At 39.7% G+C, this 12,333-nt stretch overlaps 1 protein-coding gene across 1 annotated transcript; it reads right to left on the reverse strand.

The window, feature by feature from the left end:
* Nucleotides 1-25: 25 nt before the first annotated feature.
* On the reverse strand, nucleotides 26-10,403 carry LYG2 (lysozyme g2). Its single transcript, XM_045981344.1, has 5 exons — nucleotides 10,361-10,403; nucleotides 3,831-3,971; nucleotides 2,638-2,834; nucleotides 1,726-1,864; nucleotides 26-178 (listed from the first exon to the last, which is right to left on the reverse strand). Exons 1-5 carry the CDS (start codon nucleotides 10,401-10,403, stop codon nucleotides 60-62), a joined length of 639 nt encoding a protein of 212 aa, XP_045837300.1. The 3' UTR covers nucleotides 26-59.
* Nucleotides 10,404-12,333: the final 1,930 nt, after the last annotated feature.

Raw genomic sequence — 12,333 nt, forward strand, 5'->3', positions numbered from 1 at the left:
AAACTCACAAAGAGGGGCCATCCGAACACCTGTCAACACGACCCCCCACAGAGCTTTGCTTAGAAGCCATGTCTTTTATAGAATTTAGCTCGGGCAAGAAGATCATTGACCAAGTCACTGTCTATGTCCGTTGGGGTGACAATGGCATCGATTCCTGACTTAAAGGCTGAGAGACCACCTGAAATGAAATAGAGATTCAGATTGAAATATTAACTTTCAGCAGAAATAAGAAATGAGCATTCCCAGGATGTCAGCCCTCCAGGCAAGTTTTTCAAAGCAGGCAGTCCCAAATTCTCCTTCCCCCTCCCTCCCTTCCTGAAAAGTTCAACCACCTCAAGAATCTCTGGGAAAATTCCAGATTGTTTTCCTTCTCTCTCCTTTTAAAAGACCTTTGTTTTTCTTCCTGCAAAAGCCATATTTGCTTCTAATATAGTCCAGGCCTGGCAAAACTTGATCCCCAGCAAATCTTCAGTCTGAGAATGTTTATAGCATTCTCCCAGTCATTAAATAACTTACTCATTTAAAAAAATTTTACTCATTTATTCACTGCCTGGGAGTATTCAGTCATTCAATAAATGTTTTTATGCACCTACTCTGTGCCAGGATGAGTGCCACACGATGCAGGGTACAAAATGGTACCCAAGGCATAATCTTTTTTTATAGGGATATGTGTGTATGCATGTATGTATGTGTATTTTACCTCAAAATTTTAATCTTCAATAGTTATTTGTGTGTTTACATGACTGTGCTTTGCTCTGATATATAGAGAGAAAGACCCCTCATCCTGATCCCTGATTTCAAGGACCTTGAAACTGAAAACAGAAATTGTTTATTCTAAATTAAGGATGGTAAATATGGGAGGAGAAAGGTATAGGCATGCCATGGGTCTGTAAGAGGTACACTTTTTTTTTTTTTAAGATTTATTTATTTGACAGATAGAGATTACAAGTAGGCAGAGAGGCAGGCAGAGAGAGAGAGGAGGAAGCAGGCTCCCAGCTAAGCAGAGAGCCCGATGCGGGGTTCGATCCCAGGACACTGGGATCATGACCGGAGCTGAAGGCAGAGGCTTTAACCCGCTGAGCCACCCAGGCGCCCCTGTAAGAGGTACACTTAATAGGACTTGATGTGGTTGGATATGAAAACAGAAGGAACCAGAGAACCTAAAAAAGCAATCTGGTTTTCTGGCTGGGATGACTAGACATATTAAGGTGCAATTCACAGAGACAGAAAAAAGAGAAGGGACAGAAAAACAGAAGAAAGAGCAAGTTTATGGTGGGAGGCTAGTGATTTAATTCAATCTGGATGATGCTGAACTTGAGGTCTGTGATCACTCTAGCAGAGATCTCCACTTAGATATGATATTGAAAGCCCTGGTATCACAGCTCAGAGTAAACATTTGCTCAAACAAAAAAAGTGGTTGATTTCTTGCATTAGGGAAAAAACTATCAGAGGAAGGCAAACATTCTTTTTGCAATAGTTTTTGCATTAACTGATGAGAGATATGATATGAACACCAACATCTGGCAGGAGGGGAAATGGAAGTTAGGGAGGAAGACCCCTCAAAGTAACTCAGTTTTCAGAGAGCATTAGTGCAGCCTTTTGGCAGCTCTGTCCAGTCCCACTGCTGACCCCCTGGGAATACTCCCAGGGAGGCCCAGGGCACATCTGGCTTTCAGGGGTCTCATGCACTGCTCTTTTAAACAAAACTCCACAAACATGACCTACCTTTCAGGTGTTGAGCCACACTCCACGTGGGGAATTTTTTCTGGATTGCCTTAATTTTGTCTGCTAGAATCCCAACACCCTGCAAAAGGTGTTCTTTGCTGTCCCAGGTACCAACAGGGTGATGAATTTTTTTATCAAGCTAGAAAAATCAGATAATAATGTCAGCATCTGGATGAAGCTACACATTTTTCTACTATTCCTGATTTCTATTCCTTGTGTTCAAGTGCAGAGCCACTGGCCTCGGCCCCCATACTTTATCTCCACAGAATCAATTCTACCTTCTCTCACAGAAAAGAGTCAGATAAGCAAAGTATGATTTGGGAGATGTGGATGTGGCATAGTTTTTCATTAAACTCTCCAACATACATATATGAAAATGTTTCAAAACAAATAATTAGCATTCAATGACTAGACATTTGCAGTCAAAAATAAAAATTCATTTCTAATTGAGATAGTTCAAAGCTTGGGTCTCTACAGACAATTTAAAATAAAAATTCAAATATCCAGATAATTTGGATCCCCTTCCTCCAATTTGCCTAAAGAAACGTTTAACTCAAGAAAAGCTTAATTACAGTGTTTTGATCCATAGATAAAATTCACTACTTTATGAACCCCAAATGTACACCTCTAATCAGTGCCCTTTATAAGATTTTCTCAATTTAAGTGCATTGCATATTATTAATTGCAAATTGTAGTTTTAAAACTCATAAAATACTTTTTCTGAAGATACCCCCAAACTGCTAAATCTGGAATTAAATACCAAAGACATGTTACAGAAATACAGAAGTACAAATTATGCTGAAATACTAGGGTGTTTTGAAGCTTGAAAGTACTGCCAATGGACATCTAGTTTAGTTTGAGCTTCCATAAGGAAGGATAAAGTGGGGCTGACTGAAATTTTCTTGCAAGTACCTGCATCAAACCAAATTTAAGTCCCCTGTGGTCCCAGCCATCTTGCAGGACAGCTCCACCATGGCTTTCTCTGGAGATGATGGCTGCGATGAGAGCAGGGTCCACACAGTATCTCAGCCCAACTTCTTTGATCAAAATCTGGTAAGGTTTTAAGGCCCTCAAATCCATCTCAGCAAACATTTCAGAACCACGTATCCCTAAGTCAATAGAAAATAAACTGTTTATTCCAGAAGAGAACCCTTTTTCAAAGTTTAGTAAGTCAATCACAGCCCCCGACCACAGCCCACAGCTTGGGACAACTATTCTAGGACATTTTTAAAATCTCTAATTGTATAAACCCAGAAAGGTCCACAACCCCAGGCAGTACCACTTCTGCTCTCTTTCTTGTTCTTCTGTTACCTGCCACATTGGTGCCTTGGGAAGACTTTTGAACTAGAAGTCAGCCAACCTAAATTTGAGTCTGGTTCTGCTACTACCTAGCTCCAGGCCCATGAGAAGTCTCTTCTTGCTGAGCCTCAGTTTTCAGATCTATAAATTGGGGAGGTAGGATTAGATTGACCTTGTAGTTGCTTCCAGCACTGATGTTCTAATACTGGGATAACATGAAGAAGACTTTGGAACAGGATTATAAAAGCGAGGATGTACAAAGAGCAAGAGGCTCTCTTAACGAGCTCATGCTATAACATGAAGTAAACACAACAAACAAAAAACAAAGGCAGAATTTAATATTTTATGTAAGCAATCATTTAATTATGTAGAAATAAACAAATTTGGGTAAGGTTTGGAAAGACTGAGGGAAATGAATAGAAGTAGTTTGTTAGGTTTGTCAAGATTCTGCTTACTCCTAATTTTATTTTTTTAAAGATTTTATTTATTTGACAGAGATCACAAGTAGGCAGAGAGGCAGGCAGAGTGAGAGAGGAAAGTGGGCTCCCTGCTGAGCAGACAGCCCGATGTGGGGCTTGATCCCAGGACCCTGGGATCATGACCTGAGCCAAAGGCAGAGGTTTAACCCACTGAGCCACCCAGACACTGCTTACTTCTAATTTTTAACTTTGATCTTTTGCTATAACAGCAATTATACCTTTTCAAAATTAAGCTACTTCCTAAAAAAGAATATGAAAATGATGAAAGGGAGAATATGAAAATGATGAAAGGGGGAAAGCCAAATATTTGCTTTGCTTTTCACTTACCACAGTTCATCAACCTGGTTATATCACAGGTGGCACCAGAGGTCTCCATGGTCATGATGTCACCATAGCAGCCATGGTACAAGCGGGGATGCAGGTGAGGGTTCATGGAGTGAGTGAAGGGGTACGAGCCCCTAGAAGTGCCTGGGGGGAGAGAATGATAATTCTCATGAATCTTGTGAGAAATATTGCTCGAATTGCTATAATGAGCATTGCTAAACCAAGGTGAAGGCTCACCAAGGTGAAGCCATACTTACTCTTTCCTAACATGCTTTTGAAGACCCCTAGGCTAGCTCATCAGACAACACAGAACAGAAGATTCCCCCAACCCATTTTCTCCAACCTTAAAAAAAATTTTTTTTAAGATTTTTTTTATTTATTTATTTGACAGACAGAGATCACAAGTAGGCAGAGAGGCAGGCAGAGAGAGTGAGAGGGAAGCAGACTCCCTGCTGAGCAGAGAGCCCGATGCGGGACTCGATTCCAGGACCCTGAGATCATGACCCGAGCTGAAGACAGCGGCTTAAACCACTGAGCCACCCAGGCGCCCCCCCCCCAAAAAAATTTTTTTTAAGCAGGCTCCACACCTATCATGGGGCTTAAACTCATGACCTGGCGATCAAGTGTCACCTGCTTGGGATGCCTAGGTGGCTCAGTCAGTTAAGCGGCTGCCTTCAGCTTGGGTCATGATCCCAGCATCCTGGGATGAGTCCCACATCGGGCTCCTTGCTCGGCAGGGAGCCTGCTTCTCCATTTGCCTGCCACTCTGTCTGCCAATGCTCTCTCTCACTCTCTCTCTCTCCGACAAATTAAAAAAAAAAAAAGACTCACATGCCTACTGACTGAACCAGCCAGGAACCCCAGGAACCCCCCAAAATTTTTAAAGAAATACGTAATTCTAAACATTATACAAAGTATTATGAAAACCAATTTTTATAGGTCAAAAACATTTGCTGCAATCTTGGTCAGAATTAAAATTGACACCAGAGTTTTAAGCAGGAACTCTGAGAGAAATTTTAAGACACTTCTACCACTTCTACATCTGGGGATGTAAACATCTGGATTAACAATTGCCTTTGCTTAAGAAAATAAGAAAGAAGGATACTAATACCACTTAAGTTAAAAAAGAAGGGTACCATTAACTTAAAATGTCCATTCTATATCATGTTTCTGTGAAGTTGAGCTTCTAAGTATAATTAGTAAAATTGGAAATAAAATTCAATTTACCATAAAAACTTAAGTTAAATCCTATTCTTATTTTTTATTTTGTCCTTATGAAATGACTTGCTGTCCAAGTCTATTTACTAAAGGAGATAAAGAGCTTTTCTGTAAATTGAAAAATTTGTTCTAATAGCTCCTGGAACTGTTGACTTATATCTTAAGACTACAAATACTTGTTATAAGAAATATATTTGTTGGGGCGCCTGGGTGGCTCAGTGGATTAAAGCCTCTGCCTTCAGCTCAGATCATGATCTCAGGGTCCTGGGATTGAGCCCTGCATCGGGCTCTCTGCTCAGCGGGGAGCCTGCTTCCCTTCCTCTCTCTCTCTGCCTGCCTCTCTGCCTGCTTGTGATTTCTGTCTGTCAAACAAATAAAAATAAAATCTTAAAAAAAAAGAAATATATTTCTTAAAATATTTGATGTAAAATACTACATCGTTTCACATAGTGTTGTAAATGGTGTTTTTTAATAGAGAGAAGGATTTTACCCATTCACTGTAGGTCTAGTTCTGATTAACTTGACAGTATAAAGAGACTATCTTAGAATTAGGCATGCAATCATTGGAACTACTCCATATAAATATGGATTTTAAAAGGAAAACAAAGCAACTCTAAAGATTAACTTTTTAAAAAACAAAGCTCATCAAAACAAATGAAAATATAGATATAGGTATAATCTACTTTCTCCCAACTACAAACAGTCAAAAAAAAAAAAAAAAAAAGGAAGCTGTTATAAACGCATCAGGAAGTCAGATGGTGAAACTGTCAAGTAACTCAGAATACTTAGAAGGCCTATTTAGATAATAAAACCAGTAGAAATCAGCAAATCCATTAAATTTCTCTAAGTAGTGTGGACTTCCATGTGATCCAAAGAGCATGGCATTGACACTCTCCGTGGCCCTCAGCATAAAACTTTGTGCATCCAATATGTGTAGGAAATACATATGAGTGAATGAGTGGATAGATTTCCATGACACAGATCATATGTAAGATAGAGGTGTAGAAGCTGTGAGTGAGGGTGAGACTGACAACATATAACCAAAATATGACCACTTTTCACCACCCCTGCTACCACCTGGGTCCAAACTACAACCATTGCTCCTCTTGATTATTATAAAAGCTCCCTAATCGATCTTCCTCCCCTACCTTTGCAGTCTGTTCCCCAGCACCCAAACTGGTTTCTGGAAACATGCATGGGATCATATCATTCTTCTCTCTTAACCTTCCAGTGGTTTTCCAACGATTCATTTGTGGACTTCAAGCCCTGTCTAATCTGGTCTCTGCTCACTTTCCGACTTTTCCTTCCCTTTCCTCACTCTTCTCCAGTCACATTCTTCTTGCTTCTCCTTCAACATCCCAGGCAGGTTCCTGCCTCAAGGCCTTTATATTTATAGACCCTTTTGCCGAGAATGCTATTTCTCCAGGTGGTACATGATTTGCTGCCTCACTGCCTTCAGGACTCTGTTCAAGTACCACCTATCAGTGAAAGATATGAATAAACAGTTCATAAACAAAAAATAAAAGAATCCTTAAATGTATAAAAAGGTGCTCAACCACACTCAAAAGAGAATACTATAATAAAACATCACCAACACAGTCCTTTTTCCTATTTAATTGGCAAGAATCCAAAAGTTTGACAATGTATTGTGACAATGAGGCTGTGGGGGAAGAGGAAGTCTTATACATTGCTGTGGAAGGAGATTTTGCAATAGGCTGTTGTTTCAGCACTATTTATAGCAGGAAACGTCTGGGAACAATGCACGTGTCATCCATATAGGGACTGAGTAAGCTAAGCCACTTCCACACACAGATTACTATGCAGTTGCGGAAAGGAAAGAGGAAGAACTGTATAGACAGATGATTCTATAACATTCTATAACATTATTTCCAGGTACAGAATAATATTTCTAGAATTATATTCTTTGTTTGAAAAAAGGAGAAAGTATGATTGTATGTGTTTGTGTATGTGTGTGTGAGAGAGAGATTTCCTTATATATTCAAAAGAAACAATACAAAGATGAACCAAAAACTAATAAATATTGTTAGTTGTGGGGCAAGATAAGAAGAGGTAAAAGGGACAGGGATAGAGGTGAGACTTCTCTAAATGTACCTTTTTTATAGTTTTTATTTTGGAGCCATATGAATATTTCTATAATTTAAAATTTTAAATCAAATAGAAAAAATCCTAAAAAGTAATAGACAAATCTAACATTATATCAAATTGAAAATTTAATTAACACAGAGAGGAGGATTATTTCTGGCTACCAAAAACAAGTCAGTGTAAATATATACCACTAGTGGAATATATCCTATAAACATGAAGAATCATAAGTAAACCTTAAGCTATATGCACAGGATCATCGGGTTGGTAATACTGCCATAGTTATTTTGAAACTAATACATGTAAATAAATAATCATGTTAATGTTATTAGGAGTCAGGATTTTAATTTTTTTTAATTTTTAATTTTTTTATTTATCTATTTGACAGAGAGAGAGATCACAAGTAGGCAGAGAGGCAGGCAGAGAGAGAGGAGGAAACAGGCTCCCGGCAGAGAGAGAGGAGGAAGCAGGCTCCCTGCAGAGCAGAGAGCCCGATGCGGGGCTCGATCCCAGGACCCTGAGATCATGACCTGAGCCGAAGGCAGCGGCTTAATCCACTGAGCCACCCAGGCGCCCCAGGAGCCAGGATTTTTAGTAAATCCTTTGTATTCATAAATATTAATATGGAATATCAGTACAAATACATAATTATTTTTCTCTTTTAAAAATATATATATACTGTCTAAGTTCTCCCCACTGAAAAGACCTGGAAGGAATTACACCCCATAGCAATGGAGCACTCTTGGGACTTATACTGTGGTCTCTAAATACTATTTCCCATTCAGAGGAACCAGTGCACTTCAGAAAAAAGTCTCATTTCTGGTCTGGGGCAGGAAATGTTTCAGGTGAGCCAGGAACATCTTCTTGTACCAGAGCTGGTCCTTATGCATTTCAGACACATACTAAAACATTCGTAGATAAAATGTTTTGACCTTTTGGGTTGTTTTACAATATTCTAACCTCCTCCCCTCCCAAAAAATGCAGAGATGAGGGATAGATAAAATAAGAAAGCAAAGTGTTGAAAACCATAGATGCTTGATGACGGTACATGGGAGTTATACTGTTGCCTCCCCCATTTTATGTCTTTGAAACATTCTACAACAATTTTTTAATTACCTTATTAAAGAGCCTTTTTTTTCCTACCTACATTAAAAAGGCAACACACTCATGCCTCATTCCTTATCATCCATTACCTTACATTATTTTATTTACATCACCTGTCACCACCTGACATGTCTTCCTTCTTTCCTTCTTATATTTCTTCCTCTCTTTTTTTCTGTCTATTCCTCTCACTAGAATACTTTTTTCCCTATCCTATCTCCTCCTAAGCACCTAGAATAGTGCCTAGGTCAAAGTGGACATTCTTTTTTTTTTTTTTTTAAAGATTTTATTTATTTATTAGAGAGAGAGAGAGAGAGCAGGGGCAGAGGGAGAGGGAGAAGCAGACTCCCCACCAAGTGGGGAGCCTGATGTGGGACTTGATCCCAGGACCCCAGGATCATGACCCAAGCTGAAGGCAGACACTCAACAGACTGAGTCACCTAGGTGCCCCACAAAGTGGACATTCAATAAATATTTGTGAATGGATATTGGATGGATGGATGGATGGATGGATGGATGGATAGATTGGTGAATGAATGAGCAGTAAAGGAATTATCTAAGTTATCTGGATCAAGCCCATATGTCAAAAGTTTACATTTGAGATACCTGGTGGCTCAGTCTACCTTTGGCTCAGGTCTGGGATCAAGTGCCACATCGGGCTCCTTGCTTGGCAAGGACCAGGCTTCTCCCTCTGTCTTCTCCCCCTGCTTGTGCACTCTCTCTCTGACAAATAAATAAATAAAATCTTGAAAAAAAAGTTTCAATTTCTTTTTACTGGAGAGCTGGCCTTTGCTATGCTCCAAGTGTAGCCCACAGACCACAGTTATCAATGTGATCTGGATGCCTATTAAAAATGCATATTTCTGGACTCCTCATACCAGGTCTATTGAACCAGAGTCTTTAGGTATAAGGTGTAGGTTGACCAGGATTCCCAGCTTACATACCTAAGTTTGTTTGCTTTAAGGGGATTAGAATATGACCATGGACTTTACACTACTTGTGTTGACATCATAAACACGCAGGTCCTTCTTAATTATAGTCACCTTTCAGTTAAACATAGGTAGTAGAGTAGCTCATAATTAGTCTACTTGCTATATAACTCTGCTCCTACCTGGAAATTAAAGAAGGAATAAAAAGTTAAAACTATGTTCCTCTGCCTTTGACCATATAAATAATCAGAAATTATCAGTTTTCTGTAACCTCACTTTTTCAAATTTAGAATTAAACATTATAGAAACACTTTCTTCTCAATCTTCACTCTATTCGTAAAGACAACTTGAACATTGTTTACAATGGCTTTTCATTTTTCCTAAGCCAAATTTTCAATCTTTTCTTATTCAAAGTCCCTCAGCATCTCACCAGCCTACCCTTCTAGCCTTACCCTCAGAAATCGTCACTTCTGTATTGTTGCACTGATCTATTTACTGTACTCCCAATACTCTTTTTTAAAAGATTTTATTTATTTATTTGACACAGAGAGAGAGATCACAAGTAGGCAGAGAGGCAGGCAGGGGGCGGGGGAAGCAGGCTCCCCACTGAGCAGAGACCCCGATGTGGGACTTGATCCCAGAACCCTGAGATCATGACCTGAGCCGAAGGCAGAGGCTTAACCCACTGAGCCACCCAGGTTCCCCCTCCCAATACTCTTCATGCATTTCTGCCTCCCTATACAAAAGGCATTCTACCCGTCCAGCAGACTCTTTTCTTCTCTTATCAAATAATACCAAACATTCTTCAAGTATTACATCTTCCACTTTCTGGTCTCAACATCCTGACTAGATGTGAGCTCTTTATCCTAAACTCCTCCCAGATTAGAGTCTTTTTCTGTCTATACTCATTTAACTCTTATTTACTGCCTGGTATTAATAATTTTATCTTCATATGTCTTGCCTCCGAAGGCACTGTTCCATAAATTCCCACCAACAGTGCCTTTACCTGCTTGGCAAGCAGAATACACTGTTAATTATAGATGTCAGCAGCTGATTGATGGCCAGGTTGATTAGGAGAGCCCTAATGATTACATGTAATCATTGCTTTTTCTGATTCATGACTGTGCTACACGTTTTTGTAGACACCCTGCAAAAGATGCTAAATGTCAATCAATGACTTACCAATGAGGGCAATAAGTCCCCAAAACAGGATAGAGGACAGCATGGTTGTGAATCTTATCCTACAGCTCCTATTATAATTTGAAAGAGAAACTGGTTAATTTTAAAGCTTAAAAGTTTCCTGAAGGAAATGTGTTTTAACTAAAAGAAAGTATAGAATCATTTCCAGTATAATACCTTTTTGCCAGTTCCAAGATATTAGTCTCATAAGCTCAGTATTATGATTCATTGGATCACTCTTTCCTAAGTATAATCTTCCAACTCATTTTAACCCAATTTCATATTGACATGAGCCTACAAATATCTTAAATATGTTAGGCTAACACATATGCCCATCCTTTTTCCAGTCTTGCTCATATCACAATTTTGTTCCCATTCTTCTACTGTAGTGTCCTTAGAAAACCAAGATAAGCCACTGAGAGGAGCATCAGAGATCATGACTCAGAAGAGGTTTGCTGTGCTCCCTATCTTCCTCCATCAATTCTATCTTTGTTTTCATTCAAAAGACAACTTAATTGTTCTACATGATACAAGAAGGTGAGCACAAACCTGGTTTGTGACCTTGCAGAGAAAGTCTCTCCTCTCTGTTTAGGAAAGTTCCCCGTCTTCAGCACTACCCTGCACGCCAGGCTTTAACAAAGCAGTGGCTTTTGTCCTAAAAGACAAGTTAAACAATTTGAGAACCCATTATCGGTAGATTTATGATTACCTTGCTTCGATCCAAGTAAAATTCAATGTGGCTCTGCCCCTGTGGAGGAGATTCTAAACGCCAGCACGTAGACTTACCTGCCTCTTCTTACCTTCATCCTGTACCACTGATGGTTGGAGGAGCTTTATATATGGTTTTAAAACCCTCTCTTTAAACCACTGGCCTCATTAGACCTGATTATAATGACACTTTGTACTTAGGTGGGCCTTTTAATAAAAATATTTCAAAGCATTTATTAACCACTATTAATTAATTAATCTAATGAGCCCCCAAGTTATATTGGAGGCATATATTTGGTGGATAGTTTCTGGGTATCTAAAATTGAGCTGGGTCAACAGCTTCTCAATTTGAGAACAAGAAACAGATAATTAGCATTAAAAAGATAAACAGAAAATATGAGCAGCTCTCATTCCCGGATTGGTTGTTCGCCTGAAGGCTGAGCCTCCTGCTCTTTGTTCCTCATTCCATTGTCACATGGTCTGCGTGCCAATATGTCACATGGCTCCTTGCTCCAATTATACTCTGACAAACAGAGCCAAGAGTGCCCACCTGCTCTGGGAGTTCAGTACAAAGCCAGAGAGTAGCACTGGCTTCCCAAACTATCTGAGGAAATGGGAAAAAAAGATTCGGCCATGGATGAAAATTTTTTCAAGGATGGAGTGTCTTTCTTCACACTTATGTCAAAAAGAAGAGATAAAGCACATTGTGTAGTCCTGGGAATAAGAAATGGAAAGGACATTCTTGAAATAGGCAAGCACATTTTCCAAAGGGGAAAAAATCTAACACAGGTCCTACTACAAGGGTCAGAAGTTTCTAAGACTGTACCCAATCCTTCCATAAATCCACCAGGTGAACACAGGTGTGAGAGAGACTGAGCAGGAGGTGATGAAGATGAAGGCCCTAAGTAAACAACTTGCTAGGCTCGCTGGCCATGAATAACCCACAGCTTCTAGGCGATCATGCCCTCTTGAAGCTGATCTGGGCACTACCTCATTGTATTCACTTCTGCCCTGCCTGCCTTCCTGTTTGTAGAATAGATTTCCCTTTAAGTGTCCTCCAGCCTTCCATTCCAGGGAAGAAGGGTGGGGATATTCTGAACCAATGAAGACTCCTGCCTTGACTATCATGAAAATGATTCATGGCAGGGTCTGGCTCTACCACCGTCAATGCTTGTAGTCAGGGCTACTCTTTAATAAGGGGTTTTGCATGAGTCCAGCTTCTCCATCATGATCCTCAGGAACACATGGGCCATCACCAGTTACAGTGG

The sequence above is a fragment of the Meles meles genome, chromosome 16 (assembly GCF_922984935.1).
Source record: "Meles meles chromosome 16, mMelMel3.1 paternal haplotype, whole genome shotgun sequence".
NCBI lineage: Eukaryota > Metazoa > Chordata > Mammalia > Carnivora > Mustelidae > Meles > Meles meles.

Coding starts and splice junctions, on each gene's coding strand:
- LYG2 (XM_045981344.1), bottom strand. CDS start 10,403: ATGCTGTCCTCTATCCTGTTTTGGGGACTTATTGCCCTCATTG. Junction 2,835..3,830: donor AACCAGGTTGATGAACTGTG/GTAAGTGAAAAG, acceptor CTATTGACTTAG/GGATACGTGGTTCTGAAATG. Junction 179..1,725: donor TGTGGCTCAACACCTGAAAG/GTAGGTCATGTT, acceptor ATTTCATTTCAG/GTGGTCTCTCAGCCTTTAAG.